Raw genomic sequence first — 16,350 nt, 5'->3', positions numbered from 1 at the left:
ACAGGAGGGAAGGCTTTCAGGAGTGACATTAGAGCTAGGTCTTCAAGTTTGCCATTGAATGTGTCCCCTGGTAGTAGGCAAAAGTCCAGGCCATGCTGTGGCAGCAAGAGTGAGGATCACATGCCCTGAGGTGCACGTCAGGTGCACTTGCTGCCAGCAGTGCGGCACTGGGGAGGGCCTTCCCTCACAGAGGCCCTTCAGTATTCAAGGGCTGGGTTTTTGCTCTGAGTGGGAGGAAGGGGACCCATGGAGTCCTAGGAGGAGCAGGTAGATTCTGGCAAAGGTCAGTAGCAGTGGCAGAGCAGTGGAGGATGGCAGCTGAGCTCAGAACCCAGTGCTTAGGGGGTAGTGATGCGGATTTATAGGAATCTGGGCAACTTGGTTTTTGTTTATGAATGGCTAGGGGGCTGATGACTCAGTCCCAGGCAGGAATGGTGGCACTGGGTTTGAGGTAAGGTGGGTAACAGATGCTCCTGCTAGAAGTGGGGGACTCAGGCACACCTGGAGTTACAGGATGCAACAGCCTGTCAAGGTTGTGGGCACCTGGAGTCGGGGTCACTTGGAGGGGCTGATGTGCCCAAACAAAGCCCTTATAGGGCCCAGGTCCAAGAGCTAGTGCGGGGTGGGATGAGGCTGAGGCCCTGCGGGGCTGTGCTCCCATCAGGTGGAGGCTCTGAGGTGAAGGGTTGCAGAATCCAGTCCCAGACAGCTGCAGGCAGCTGGCTGCCAACTCCCAGCCCTCCATGTCCTGTTTATAACATGGAGAGAGCGCAGGATTCTCCTTGATTGGTTGCAGAACTCGAGAGGGTAACACACATGGTGCCCTTTCCCCACCACTGGACAAGCCTCTGCCAGGTGCATGTTGCCAAGCAGTTATTTGTAGCCTGCCCTGGGGAGGGTGCTGTGGGGGAGGAAGGGCTGGCAGGCAGGTCAACAGGTAAAGCTGTACTGTGAGATCTGGTGGCACTAGGTCTGTGCAGGCAGCACCACCCAGGGCAACCGGAGTCCTGCTGCTGGCTGGACCAGGGACCTTTCTGAACCAAGGCCCAAGTGACTGGTGGAGGCCACCACTCAGACCCTAGGTGGCATCTGGGTGGCACCAGCTGTGGCCCTGTTGCCTGGTTCCTAACAAGTGTTTGTGAGGCCCCTTACCTGGGACTGCTGAGGTGTCCTGCAGGCTGGCTGGCACATCATAAGAGTCACTGTGACCAGCCTGCCCTGGAGACCTAGCCCATCTGTGCCTGGGCTAGTTGACACTGAGCATGCCCTGTCTTGTGAAGCCTGTCTCCATGTCCATCAGGTGGTGTGGTGTCTGTCCCGTGCATGGTCAGCAGAGGCTCCACAGATACTAGGGGCTACTGACTACTCCCACAGGGCTCAATCTGGTCGCCCGCTATTGAAGGCACTGTGGGGGCTGTGCAGCCTGGCGCCCGTGGGGCCATCCTGGGAGCTGGGGGAGGGAGTCTTCCTGCGAATATGATATCAGTGCCCGCTTGTCACCCCAGGACTCTCCCACCCCGTAATCTGGTGGGCTGTAATTGCTGGTGTCTTTTCAGATCATTTTTGTGCAGGGTGACAAGCTGCTTGCTGGAGTGAGCAGTTAATCACACAGAGATGCCCTGTTTGAAAGCCGCACGGAGCTTACCCAGGGGGTGTCTGCCAGCAGCCAGGCGGTGGGCACACGAGCTGCTCATCTGCATGTAATTCCAGGGCAAGTGTCTCCTCTTTGGTGAAAAACGTGCAATTTCCGGCCCAGCAGGGGAACGCAGGCTTGTGATGGAGACTGAGTCTCAGGGCCTCTGGTGCCAGCATAGTTGAAATGACCCCAGCCCATTGCCTGTCACTGTAGCCAGCACTTGGGGACATGGTGGCTCTATCTTGAACAACCACCCTTCCTAGCTCTGTTCAGGGTGGGTGCATTGAGTTCCAGAGGGCACAAGCACGTGTATCTCATGCCTGCCACCCACTCAGGCTCATCCCCTGGAGTTTGGACTTGGGGTGGGAAGACAGCCTCTGACACTTTGTGTCACATCAGGGCAGAGGCTCTGCCTTGCTGCGTGTGGGATCCCAGAGGGTTGCATCCACGGCAGACCCAACAGGCTTCAGCCAGCCCACTGGGGCATCTCCCTGCCACTCCCCAGACAGCCACCAGAAAAGGCTGAGGACCTCAGCGTCACAGTCACACAGTGCCTGCCTTCCACAGCTGCTAATAAAATTGCATAAATATTTGATGCCTAATTATTAAATATTTAAAAATGTAAAACTGGAATAGTTTAGAAGTTAGCAAGACATGAATAATTCAGCCCCTGAAAGCACGCAGCTCGGCTTTGGTTCTGAGTCAGGCCAGCACCTCCTGGTGCCTGCTGGGGTCCCCGAAGTCTTTGCATTGGGGACTCCCCAGGCCTCTGACCCTGCTTTAACCTAGAAGCGCCACCTCGGATGGGCCCTTGTCTCCACAGTACATGGGGACAAGCCTCAACCTCTCTCATGGAAAGTGAGGCTAGGGCTTGATGTGGAGGCCTCCACCTCAGCTGTTGGCCTGGGCCCTGCACCCCTAAGGCAGGTCCTGCCCACCTGGGTAAATGTGGGGTGCTTCCCTACTTCATCTGCATTCACGACTTTGTAAAGACCAAGCCTCATCTCTGACCATCCCACTGGACCTAGGAGAAAGAGCCTGACTGCCCTGCCCTACGGCCACCACAGGCCACAGCCGGTCTGTGGCTGGTGCTCATCAGGGAGCCCCTCAAGGACAGAGCCATAGACAGTAGACACCTGGGAGAACAGCCAAGTTGGGAGCATAGGCTACCCTCCTCTCTGGCCACACTGCTCTTTGGCGAGGCCAGGCAAGTGCCAAGTTCAGAACAGCTGCCTTACTCAGCCTGGGCTCAGGTGGCTTTTTTGATGGTGAAGTATTAGTCCTGTTCGTGGCTTCTTCAAAGCCTGAAAATCCCAGCATTGGTTAAGTGGATTTTATTCACTTTGTAGAAAGAAAAATGGCTCTGTCCCAAATCCCCTGAGGAACATTTTTAAAGCTGCTTTCAGTCTCCATGAGGGAGCTGCTCAGGTGTCTGGGGCGGCCAGCCTGCAGGCTCTGGAGGGGCCACACCCTCCTGTGGCATCTGCCCATGGGCAGGGAAGAGAGTGGGATCATGGAGGGCATGGGGATCCCTTGGGATGGGGAGGATGGTCCCTCCTTAGGGCAGACAGGGTTTGGCATGGCCCTGAGCCATTCGTGGTATCTGGGCATCCTCACCTGTCCTCTCACAGGGAAGCCCATTTTAGCCTGTGGTCCATGCATCCCCTCAGAGAGCTTCTTCAGCCACAGCAAAGATGGGCATGAGTTTTTTCTGCCAGTCTTTTTTGTTGTTGTTGTTGTTTTTATGTGGTGATGAGGATTGAACCCAGGGCCTCACGCATGCTAGGCAAGTGCTTTACCACTGAGCTATGTCCCCAGCCCTCCTGCCAGTCTTGATGCGAGGTCTTTCCAGTCTGTGGAAGCCCACCTTCCTGGCCACTTTTCCCCAGCATGATCCCATCCATGTTTAGGCTGTCGTTGAGTGTCCGTGGGGTAAGAAATCACATGCTGCCACAGACCCACAGGATGGTAGTGTCTGCTGCTCTCCCCATACCTGTGCCCACCGCACCAGCCCAATTCCCAGCAAGCTAGCTTTGCACCCATCCTGGCTTTTTGGCGGAAGTGAAGCTTTCTCCAGCATGAGCACACATATATGCACACACATGTATGCTCACACACACATGCCCAAGCCCACACCACACATTCCCTGCACTCCCTCTCTATAGGTTGTGTGTCACCTGCAGAAGAATCAGTACTGAGTCTTTGTGATACTGTGACCTCGTGAGTGTGTGCACACTGTGGCCTGAGGCTGTCCTGGTCATCTTTCCTACCTGATATTTGAGGTGTGGGTGTCCCAGAATGTATAGTTTTCTTTCATTTGCTTGATTTCCCACATTGACAAGTAGTTCCTTCTGGAACTTTCTGGAGGAGCTCTCAGATTCCTTTCAGTACTTGGAGACATGGCAGGCCATCCATCAACTCTGCTCTGGATTCTTCTTGGCTGTACCCTCTTGGGGCCCTGAGGGTCAGAACTTATCCAACTCAGGTGAGGGTTCTTGCCACCTGTGGGTACCTACCCCACACTTCCTGCCCTCCATATAGGTGCCACCACTGTCCCCCACTGAGTGTTTCCTGGGTCTTCCCCCCTTCACCTACTCCCTCCTCATTTTCATTTTCTTTCTTTCTTTTTTATTCAATTGATTTTATTTTTTTAAATACATGACCACAGAATGCATTACAATTCTTTTTACAAATATAGAGCACAGTTTTTTATATCTTTGTATATAAAGTATGTTCATGCCAATTCATGCCTTTATACATTTACTTTTTTGCATTACAATTCTTATTACGCATTATATACCACAATTTTTCATATCTCTGTATATAAAGTAAATTGACACCCAATTTGTGTCTTCATACATGTACTTTGGATAATGATGTTCATCACATTCCACCATCCTTGCTAACCCCCTGCCCACTCCCTTTCCCTCCCTCCCCTCTTCTCTATCTAGAATTCATCTATTCCTCACATGCTTCCCATCCCTACCCCACTATGAGTCAGCCTCCTTATATCAGAGAAAACATTCGCATTTGTTTTTTGGGATTGGCTAACTTCACTTAGCATTATCTTCTCCAATGTCATCCATTTACCTGCAAATGCCATGATTTTATTCTCTTTTAATGCTGAGTAAAATTCCATTGTGTATATATGTGACACATTTTAGAACTCAGAAAGCTAAGCACCAAAAAAACAAATAACCCAATCAACAAATGGGCCAAGAACCTGAACATACACTTCTCAGAAGAGGATATACAATCAATCAACAAATATATGAACAAATGCTCATTTGCATTTTCTCTGGAGCTAAGGACAAGCAGGGCCCTATCAGGTGCCCTGTCCAGCCCAGACTCCCTTGGCCCTTGCAGGCCATGATCTCCACACACCATGTTGTCAGCGAGAACCAGACACCTACCCAGCTTCCTGATCCTATGGGAGTTGTGTGTGTGTCCTTGTATGTGTGTGTGTCCTGAGGTGTCTTATGCTCTGCCTGACCCAGTCCTCATATTACCAAAAGCTCAATCCTCATCCCCAGGCCAGTCCAATAATGAAGACAAGGTTTTGAGGAAAAGGAAAAAGAAGTTTTAATGCTTTGCTAACAAAGGAGAAACACAGGGGACTTCTGTCCCAGAGGCTGTGATTCTCCCCATCAGGGAGAACAGTGGGGTTTAAGAGGTGATCCTAAGGCTGCGTTCCATGTGTTCTGTGTCTGGAGTTATATATATCACTTGTTAGTTTGGGAGATAGTCATTTCTTAGATCTCCTGGTGCCATCCAGAAGTCAGACTTCATTCCTATGGTGGGGGTGTGCTCCAAGACACAAAACTGGGATGGAGAAGAAAGAAATCCTGTTTCCCCCAAGATTAGGGAGGGGGAGGGAAAGAGGAAGAGAAAGAAACATGTTTATTTAAAACTTAAGTTACAGTGGCAGAGCAGCAAGGGCTATATTCACAGCATCAAGTGGGCCACTGTTACACATGTGCTGGGCGTCACTGGGCCTGGAGTTGCCCGCCCCTCAGTTCTGAAACTTACCTGATCATTCCCTCTGTGATGTCTTCCTTCCTATGTCCTGTAATCTGTCCTTATAAAATTCCTGCTTCTTGGATATTGGTCTCGCAGAACCCCTGCATTATTTCTTCTTTGCTGTTTTCTGTCTCTGATCTTTTGGGGGGTACTTTATGGGAGATTCCCTCCTCTTTACCCCATGATTCTTCTGTCAAGCTGTTTCGCTTCTGTGACAGTGTATTCTCGTTTCTATCTCCTTTCAGCAAGGCTGTTATTTGTGATTCTTCATCTGCTAGGTGTGTGTATCGTTGCTTTAATTTATTTATTATTTTTTATTTTGAGACAGGGTCTCATTGAGTTGCATGACTCCTCACTAAGTTGCTGAGACTGGTTTTGAACTCAAGATCCTCCTGCCTCAGCCTCCCAAGCCATTGGGATTATGGGCATGTGCCACTGTCCCCAGCTATGTGTGTGTTGTGTGTTGTTTTTTAAACTCTTTTGTTTCTGCTTTTCATATCAGAAGTCTTCCTCCTCTGTCCTGTTTGTTTCTCTTTTGGAGCAGGGGATGTGACGTCTGAGTGGGTGTCCCTGGGGCTGGCTGGGCTGCAGATACCTTGGTAGTGACCAAGCAGGTGAGGGTATGGAGCCTGGCTGGTGGCTCAGCATAGGCCCCTTCCACACATCGTACCTCATGAGCACCTTGCAGGTCTGTGTGTTAGTCTTTTCATCACTGTGATCAAAATACCTGACCGAAAAAAACTTAGAGGAAAGGTTTATCTTGGTTCCTGGTTTGAGGGGTTTCTGTCCGTAGTTGACTGGCACCATAGCTTTGGGCCTGAGGTGAGGGCAACATCATGGCAAGGGTAGAACATCATATGACCAAGGAAGGCTGCGGTTCATGACAACCAGGAAGCAGAGAGGAGAGGGAGGGAGAAGAGCCAGGAACCTACCCTGCCAAGGCACCACCCCCCCACCCCCAAGACCCATTTCCTCTAACTAAGTCCTGCCTCTACAGTTTCCACCACTTCCCCATTGTCCGTTTAACCACGATGGATTAATCCTTCAATGAGGTCAGCACCCTCACAGTCCAACCATCTCCTAAAAGTCCCACCTCTGGACATTGCTGAATGGGGGACTTTCCAGATCCAAACCATAATAGTTTGGCATCTCAGGAGAAAACTGCTAAAATAGAGACTGGAGGGCACAGCGGGGGGGCCCCCTGGAGCCTCTGGCACTTTCCTGTGGTGGGAACCTAGAGCTCCTTCTAGAACCGATAGCAGGGCTAGTCCTTAGCGTCCACCGTGGCCCCTTCCTTCAGCCCAGCCGGATGCCCTGAAGCATAAATTCACTCTTCTCTCTGGGACTCCCTGCAGACCCTCAGGCCTGGTTGGTGTCACTTCCATCTGCCCCATCCTTGCCATGTCCCCCGTCCTCCCAGGCTTCGCCACATTTTGTGTTCACATTGGAATTGGCTTCCCACCACCCCAAACCGTGAGGTCCCCGCCCTCCCAGGTCTGTCACTCCTTTCCCTTGTCTTCTTGTCGCCCACTTTCATCTTCTGAACTCTGGTTCCCTGGGTGCCTCCGCCCTGGTGCTGGTGCATGGGCTGTGCCGCTGCTTCCCTCATGGCCACCAGGGGAGGGGCACAGGAGCAGAGGGAGACCCCACGAGGGCACAGGCTTTGGTTAAACTGTAACTCTCTTGGGTGACAGACAGGGTTTTAGGGAGAAATGGGAGTTTTTCTTATTACTCTCTCGGTGCTCACTGAGCCCGTCCATGCCCAGGCTCCTTGGGGTGTATTGTGGGTACAGTAAAGACACACACTGATCACAGTCTTCCCGGATCTGTGTCTGTAAGCACTAAGCTAAGACTTTTTACACTAAGCTAAGACTTTTTTCCTATGAAGGAAATAAAACAAATACTGTAGGCACACACTGAGGGACCAAAGCGATTTGAAAGCTGGAAGGTGTAAGAATTCACTAGGGAAAGGGGAGCATTCTCCAGGCATGTGAAAATTTTGCCCAGACAACTGGGGTCTTCACGCACACTGGGGGATGCATGTGGATGTGAGGGAGGGTTGTGGACCCGGAGAACCAGGGCCTGACCTAACCGCAAGGGCCAACTGTGAAGAGCCTGCTCAGAGCTCAGTGACCACCTCGGGGATAGGCTCTGCCCATAGAAGCAGCATTGTGTGGGATCTTTGCATTCTGCAGGGTTCTGTCCAGAATCCTCCTGGAGTGCAGATGTGAGTAGGGCCAGCCCCACAGATGGGTGCATTCCTTCAGGCCCTGGTGGGGGTCGTAAAACACACAGGGCTGCAGTGCTTGAGGCCTCCCTTTACAGAGGGCACCTCAAGAACAGCACCTGGCCAGCTCATAGCAGGGTGGCACTGCAGAGCAATCAACAAGGCTGCAGCCTGGATCCAGGGGCAGCATGCCACCATCACCCAACACTCTACACCCCTAGCTTGTCCATTTGGCTGTGGTCAACTTGGTCTTCCTGTCTGGGACCCCTGGAAGGGAGGGAAGTGGACAGGTGGTCCCTGGAGAGTCTCCATAGAGCCATTTCCATCTTCAAAAGAATCGTTGCATCTGTGTTATCTGTGGGATCCTCAGCAGCCCATGGGCTTCATAGGAGCCAGAGGTGCCATGCTGGTAAAGCCCAGGGCCACAGTGGGTGCAGGCAAGTGTGAAGGCGAAGGATAGCACACCTGTCTCCCCCCGCTTCTGACTCCTGTCCTTTGCAGCAGATGACATGAGGATGTTGATGGCCACAAGCCCCGTGGCCGTCTTCTGTCTGGACTCACCTCCGCTGTGTCTCTGCACCCACCCCCCTCACACTGGCCACCTCTCCCCCTCGCACTCGCCACCTGCTCCACTAGCATCAGACATTCTCCACATTTCAGGCAGTGAGCTGGGTCTCCAGAGATTGGAGACCGTAAATGCTCCTTTATCCCAACATCTCCACTCTCCGGCAGGAGCGCTCTTCCCTGCTAGCCTTTATCTGACAGAGTGCAAGTTATTTTTGTCCTGTGTCCTTCCCACTAAAGTTTCACAGCTATCTTCTGCAATTCCAGGAGGGGCCAGGTGTTGGGCTAAGATGGAGAGGGGGCAGGTCAGAGCTGTCCTGCAGCCTCTCTGGATACAGCTAGGGACAGCCAGCAGACTCAGGCTGAGCTTGCACAAGGGGACGAGGAGCAGAGGGCAGGACTCAGAGCCAGGCCTGGCATGCCCCAGAGCCCCTGTGGCAGCTCATCCTGGTCTGCACAGCCACTGCCACCCTGCTGTCTGACTCTGGACTCTGGATGAACAGTTGCATCTCTTTCTTCAGGCCCTACTTGTCACCTGCCACACTCATTCCTCTGCTGTTCTCACCAGGACATGCTTTGAGCACCTCAGTTAGGCCTGTCCCTGCAAAGTGCAGTAGGGGGAGGGAGTGGGCAGCCTGCTTGGGAGGCTGGTGGGTAACTGGAAGGTGTCTGGTATCTGGGGCCTAAGGTGCTGGGCACAGAAACATGGGGAACAGCAGCCAGGGCAGGGAGAGGATGGCATTCATAGCAGTATCACCTGGTCATAGTGTGGCTACAGCTTAGGATTTGAGGGCAGGAAAAGTTAGCAATGGAGTGGGAGAGTGGCCTGACTCAGGGCCTCAGCAGCTTCTTCATGGAGTGTGAACTTGAGCCTGGGAGGAAAGGGGCTCCTCACAATAAGGCTGTTAGTGCCCAGGGTCTTGTTCCCAGGTGTCTCTGTACTTTGGTCCCATCACAGCAGGTGGCTGTGGTGCACATAAATCCAGAGGTGAGGCCTCAGGTCACCAGGTCAGGGCAGTCTGGCTTTTAGCAGACCCTGATCAGGCCCCCTGGGCTACACTTCCAGCCTGGCAGGCGTGCATATGTTGTTATTGCACTCTGGGGGTGGGGTCACCATGGACTGGGGCCTCTGGCCTCCTGGCTTCTGGACTTGGGAGGAGCCTGTTCAGCACCTGTGTCCAGGGCCCATGAAGCCCAGCCCAGAGGAAGCCTCACTCCCAGTGTTTCTGAAAGAGCCTTCATGAGAGCCACTGGCAAGAAAGCAGTGACGTTTCCAAGGTGGAGACCCATCTTTTATTTATCTAATCCAGACCATTGTGTGAATTATTCATTTGTGTTTATGTAAGCCATTGAACTACAAGAATAACAGGGAGGTCAAAATACTGACTTTGCAGTGCTCTAAATGGAGCAATCAGTCACAGGTTTCCCTCTCTGGACCTGCCAGCTGGGGTGGGCCTCACCTCAAAGCTGCACCTCTCCCCACTGGGCCTGGCAGGGTGGGTCAGGCCCCTTGTATATGAAGAATTTGGCTTCCCCTATAACTGGCCATGGTGACAGTCCTGCCTTTTATGTGGCCACAGACCACAGGTGCCTGGCGTGTGGCCAGTGCCTGGAGTGTGCTCCTCCTCTCCTGGCTCACCTCCTTCCTCCTGGGACACATATTGACCAGCCATAAGTATGGATGGGCCTTGTGCATATCTGAGCCCAGGCTGCTTCCAGGGTTGTGGACTGCACCAAAGGGGGCTATTTTCTTCTCCAAGGTCAGGTGCGTTTATTACTAGGATTAATTTCTCCCATTGGATGTCTGAGATAGATTAAAGGTGGTGTGGTCCCTGACAGGACTGAAATATTGTCCAGGCAGCATGGGCAGGGAGCTTTTCTTCCTGTATAAGCTTCCCTCCTGCTGTCAGCTCCACCCTAGGGAGGTTTGGCTGAGGGACATGGGGAAGAATATTGGGGTCAGAGCTGCCAATTAACCTTTTGATTTCATAGTCTGATCACTCGATTAATCAAGGGCTCTGGGCCTCTTCCTGTTGGAGGGGCTCTTGGCTGCAGATACTGGTGTCCGCCAAGGCCTGTGCACCAGATGATGAATGGAGGAGCAGCCAGGGCAGGGCCAGTGGGCAGATGGCCACAGCCCCACAGGTGGACAGGCTGGGTTTTGTCATGCTGCATACATCTTACCCAGCTCCTGGTACCACGGCGCCTCTCTTAGGGAGTGGGTTTCGTAGCAAGCTGTGCGTTCCAGAATGTGAGATCCAGCAAAGGCAGCAACAGCCCTGCTGAGCCCCCGTATGTGCAGCCGGGTGGTGAAGCTCTTTGAGCCTCAGTTTCTTAATTTGTGAAATTAAGTTCCTACATCATAACCATGTGGCAAATGAGTTTGTGGGTATGACATTGAGAGGGCAGCGTGTACCATTAGTGCAGATGCCTGCAAGTCCTGCACTGTCAATGCCAGCCCACCTCCAGCTAGATGCTCAAGAGACAGCAAAGAGCAGATACATACCTGTCACTGAGATGGGGTAGGGCATGGAGATGGCAGAGCCAGGATGGAAGCCCAACCCTCCCTACATTCCCATTTTCCTTGGTCTGTCACTCAAGGGCTTGGCAGTAACTTTTGGGTACACTTGCTTTCTACTTGCCTCTCCTAGGAGGCAGGCTGCTCCGTCCCCCTCACGTGGCACCTTAAGCCATGGCCTGGGCCTGTAGTGCTGTGGGACATGGACTTATGCTTCTTTTGACTCTGAGCACGCAGGCAGGTGCTAGGACTTGTACCCTTTCTCTCACATTTCCAGGGAGGGGCTGCAGGACCCCGTGCTGAGCATGGGTTGATGGAGCCTGTGCTCTTCAGGCTCATACTGATTCAGGGCCTTTCCCTGGGCACTGGCTAGGGTAGGGCTCCTCCTCTGAGAATCCCCTCTGCCTCTGGCTGTGCAGTGCAGCTAATGTTAACTTCCTCTCCCACAGCAGCTGGGGTGCTAGCTGCCCTATGCCTTAATGCAGCCTGAGGAGGGACCCTCAGCCCTGTCCCAGCAAAGGGAGGCTGGCCTCAGCTGACACCATGGGCAGGGGAAAGGAGGGCTTAGCTGGGTCTCGCTGACTCTGGGACCTGGAGTTTCTCCAGAATTCCAGTGGGGCCACCCCCTCCCAGGGATCCCAGGCCCTGCAGGACTTCCTAGACAGGACCACCAAAAGTGCCAGCTCTGGAGGCAACTCCAGGCATGTTTAAGTGGAGCCAGGCTCAATAATTAACAGGGATAAATCAAGGCTTAATTACTCGGAAGGCACCTTGGGTGAGAGATTCATGGCAATTGTGCATTGTGCTGGTGGCTTCGCACAGCCTGTTTTTCCCCAGGCGGCAGTAAACCACAGCAGGAGGTGGGGGTTCTGCCCAGATGGTCTACACGGAGCCACATCGTGGGTGGGAGCCCTGGGCAGGGCTGGCTGTCCTCCCATAGCTAAGCCATGGAGCCCAGCTAGGCCCCACTGTGGAGGGGGACCCTGGGGTGAAATGATCCAGAACCTCTACGTGGCTGCCCTGCCACGTGCCCCCTGACTGCTGTGCTAACTCTTGTAGGGCAGGCATACAGGCCCCCAGGGACTCAGGCTGCGGCCTCGCAATGTCAGCATCGCCTGAGGTGCATCGTGGATCCAGGCCTTCCATTCAGACCTAGACTCTTGATGCTTCCTCTTCCAGAACATTCTCACCTGGAATCTGCTGGTGAGATGAAGCAAGTGTACCCAAAAGTCACTACCAATCCTAATGGTGACTTGGGGTGGCTGTAGGAGTTACCCATTGTCATTGTGTCTGGATGTGTGGCTCCAATTTCTGGCTTCAGAGCCACGGTTTCTTTAGAGGGGCTGGAGGTAATGTGGTAACTGTCTGAATGCCACTTGGTCAGACTGCACATCATCATCTGCCTTTCTCATTCGGATTCTTCTGAGCACACAGATGAGGCTGGCTTACGTGGTGCTGCCACAGCCATCCCCAGACAGCTGAGACCTGGGTGGGGATGAAGCTCATCCTTGCGCCTAGCTGTTCCTGTTCCTGCCTTTCTCTGGGTCACATCTCCAGCCCGTGGTGAACTCACACTCTCCTTTCCTCTCCCTGTAGAGCTGCGGAAACAGGTGGAGAGCGCCGAGCTGAAGAACCAGCGGCTCAAGGAGGTTTTCCAGACCAAGATCCAGGAGTTCCGCAAGGTCTGCTACACGCTGACGGGCTACCAGATAGATGTCACCACAGAGAGCCAGTACCGACTCACCTCCCAGTATGCGGAACACAAGACGGACTGCCTCATCTTCAAGGTAGGCCTCTGCTCTGCAACAGCGGTCCGTCATCCACCAGCTCGCACTGCCACAGCCACGGGCCTGCCCTCCCTTCTCATTGGGAGGGGAATCAAACCGTTAGCGCTTGATGGACAGCACCTGTAAGCTGCTGCATCTCGTTTCACCACAGCATGGGTTACAAGGCAGGAGGGGACATGCTGGCTATTTCTGTTCAGCCTTGGCTTTATTGGCCCTAGGCCACATCCACATGACTCTTCAGCCCCTTCCTTTGGACTTTGCCCCTTCCTTTCTTTGTGTCAACCCTCTGAGTTTCCACCTGGGCTTTACCCTGTGGGTTGGGGGCCCCAAGACATGAGTTTACCCAGACTCATAATATACAATAGCATCTCAGAGGATTTGTATGATTGTGGGCAAGCTGGCACCTTTAGAGCTGCCAGACCTCAGCCAGAGGTCAGTGTGGAGCGTGGACCTCAAGAGAAGAAAGGAAAATGTGACGGTGCCTACATGCTGGTCAGGAATCAGGCCAAAGGGACCAACTTCTGCAGCTGGCCAGAGAAGCCAGGGCTGAGGTCCCAAATGGCGGGGTTGGTCCCTATAAGCAGAGGGGTCAGGCATTGGGCCAGGTACTTGTTTGTGTAAGTGCTGTGCACAGTGCTGCCATGGGAGCAGTGTGACATGGTGGAATTGTATGTGTTTTGTGGCTGGGACTTCTGGATTTCTGGACTGACATGAGCCTGAGGATGAGGGGTGCTCAGGGAAGCAGTTCTAACAGCAGAAGGGGGGGTGACCTTAGGGTGGTGGCCCCGTGCAACCTCAGGCAGCTGGAAACCTGGCTTGATGAAGGCTGGTCTGTCATTGGCCTGGCAACCCAACCCCTGTTCATGGAGAGGCTGCTGCCTTGCCAGCTGTTTCAGGAAGGTCGACCAGGCACGGCTGCAGGAGGTTGGGCTCCACTGAGGTGTGGCTGGGCCGTCGAGCCTCTAGCAGCTGGCCTAGCTCTGCTTTTCTATAGAAGCAGGAACTAACTTTCATTTTTATTCAAAACCTGTCCCCAGTATAGCTTGAGTATTTCGAGCAGAAGTTAATGGAAAACAAACAACACTTCCCTGTCATCCTCTTTAGGCTGGAGCTCTCATTCCTAACCCCCGCTGTCCTTCAGCTGCCCCTCTGTGCATTGCTCCCACCCCTGTGGCCAGAACCACAGCCCAGCCTGGTGCCCACTGTCCCCGGGTTTCACAGTGTGCCTTCTAAATCTGCTAGGCTTCTCAGATCATGTTCATCCATTTTTATACATCTTGAAACTCTCAAACCTTTGAGTAAGTAAATAAATATTCAGACACTCAAAGTCTTTAGATAAATAAGCCATCAGAAACGTACGTCTTTGCTTTTGTATAATCCTGTGTACTTTTGAATAACTCAGGATCACTGATGGGTGTTTAATTTAATGCATTGTAGAAATTTGTGCTCTTTTAAAAAGATTGGGTAAATAAAGATGTGCTTATGAACAGCCACTATTTAACATATCACTTAACAACATTTATAAATTATAAGGAATAGTTTTCATTGAATTCTTGATATTCTTTGACTGAAGTGATTGTGATCTTATGAAAGCTACTTCCAGGAAGACCTTGGGAAACATTCCGGAGTATCTCATATTTATAGATTGTAGAAAATCCAGAAAAGCACAATCTACTCAGACTCTTGCCTCCAAAGGGCAGCCATTAGCATCTTGGTGCTCTCATAGGAGTGAGCACGTGAGTGCTGACCCTTCACCCTGTTACAGCTCGTTCTGCTCCTCCCAGGCTCCTCTTTCCCTCCAGGCCCACTACACCCTGACCAGCTGGTGGCCTCAGTCTCCACAGGACACACACAAGGGAGGGTGGGAGCACCCTCCAACCCTACCTATCCCTGCTATCCCCACTGTCCTGATACACTGCGGTCCCATGTTAGCGGCTGAGGCCCTGGTACCTCCTTGTCTTGCCTCTTCCCACCCAGGTCATTTAGATCTCTCCTTAGAAGTGCCTGTGCAGCCCCAGCTGATGGGGAAGCAAATGACTGCTTACCTTGAGGGTAGGAGCAGACTCCAGCCCCTGCTGGCCACAGGCAGCTCCCTCACCATGGCTGGAGGGCAGAGGAGGCCCCATGGGGTATGCCACTGGCTACCTCCCCCACCTGGTGGCTTGAGACTAGAAACAACCTCTTCTGGGAGCCCCGGCCCTACCCAGGATCAGCAGAGCCCAGCACCTCAGTGCCAAGATGGCCCATAGGCAGTGCAAGGCCAGGCCCACAGCTGACCCCATTTGTGGGACAGAACTATATGGCAACTGTGGGTCTTCCCAGGGCCTGACACCAAAATCATTGCAGAATGTACACAAGTTCCAAGAGATGGTTGAGGGCCTGGTGAGGCACTTTGTTGCATGCTGGCGTGGTCAGGGCCATGTGTCACCATCTGGCCTGGTGAAGGTCGTGTGTTGCTGGCCTTCTGAGGGTCATGTTTCCCCGTGCTGGGCTGGGTCCGTGATCATGGGTAAGGAGATGGATGTGACTTTTCTCAGGGAAGTGGGGGCTGCACAGCCCCTTGTGCCTCCACCGAGCCGACTATTCCTGTGCGCTTTTTGATTCATAGGACAGCTGCCTCCCCACTGTGAGGTCTGAGGCATCCATGAGGAGCAGCCAGATGGGCCCCCCACCTCCTGTCTGCCCAGGCCCACGTGGCCCACCTCACTTGCTACAGTTGGGGTGAGGCCGCTGGCAGGGAGGCATTTCTTCCCCTCTTTTGGGCTCCTGCTCCGTTTTCCTCCACAGCTTCATCCCCTTCAACCTGCTGCTGTCTGGCCTCAGCCTGCCCTTCTGCCACTCCCCTGCACCCATCCTGTGCCTCTTCTCTTCACCTTAGCACACCTGTCCAGTTGTGGAAACTACATTCTGGAAGCATCTTAGATCTCAGAATGTTCTATAATGTGGCCAAGGCTAACCAGTGACCTACCTTCTCTGATCCCAGTTGTCTCATCTGCCAAATGGGTATAATTACAAGCTCAGACTTGGATCGTTGTGGGAGATGATGCTTATGAGGTGCTCACTGTAAGCTCAGCCCTATGAGACCCTGTGAATGTTCATGTCATTGGTGGGATCCCATTAACCTGCTCAGCCCCAGCCCACGGATGCTTCCTACCCCTGTGCAGTCTCTGCTGACACCTGGGTCCTGCCTTCCCCTCCAACCCAGCAGAGCCTCATAGCAGTTCTCCTGGTCTTGCCCCCAGTGGACCTGGCAGGAGGGGCTTGTGGAGGAGGAGGCTGGGTCTGCACACTGTGGGCTCCTGACCCCTCTTCCTTCCCTGACAGACAACTCAGGGCTTCTGGGAGAGGCCTGAAGCACCATGTCTCTGTAGACTTCCAGATGGCCTGTGTTTGTCCCTTCAAAGCCTCCCTGGGACCAGGCCTTCTCTGTGGGCTGAGGCCTCTCTGATCCTGCTCAGAGCCTCAGTTCGGCAGCCTTTGGCAATCCTCCTACTCAGGTATGGGGAAGACAGTTTGGGCCGTCAAGCCTTCCAGCAGGAAGTCTAACCAGGGCACAGAGCTGGTTATGCCCCACCTGTGTGTCGTCTTTGGCCATACC

General features: G+C 53.1%; 1 protein-coding gene across 12 annotated transcripts in view; it reads left to right on the top strand.

Moving 5' to 3' along the window:
• Positions 1-16,350, top strand: part of Mad1l1 (mitotic arrest deficient 1 like 1) — a 354,495-nt gene that overhangs the window by 278,472 nt on the left and 59,673 nt on the right. For all 12 annotated transcript variants that reach the window (XM_078023582.1, XM_078023580.1, XM_078023581.1 and 9 more), the window contains one exon: positions 12,562-12,752. In XM_078023582.1, coding sequence (XP_077879708.1) covers positions 12,562-12,752 — 191 coding nt within the window. The remainder of the gene's footprint in view (positions 1-12,561; positions 12,753-16,350) is intronic.

This window comes from Ictidomys tridecemlineatus, chromosome 10 (assembly GCF_052094955.1).
Source record: "Ictidomys tridecemlineatus isolate mIctTri1 chromosome 10, mIctTri1.hap1, whole genome shotgun sequence".
Lineage (NCBI taxonomy): Eukaryota > Metazoa > Chordata > Mammalia > Rodentia > Sciuridae > Ictidomys > Ictidomys tridecemlineatus.
Note: the sequence above shows the minus strand (reverse complement) of the source record. Positions and strands in the feature narration are given on the sequence as shown.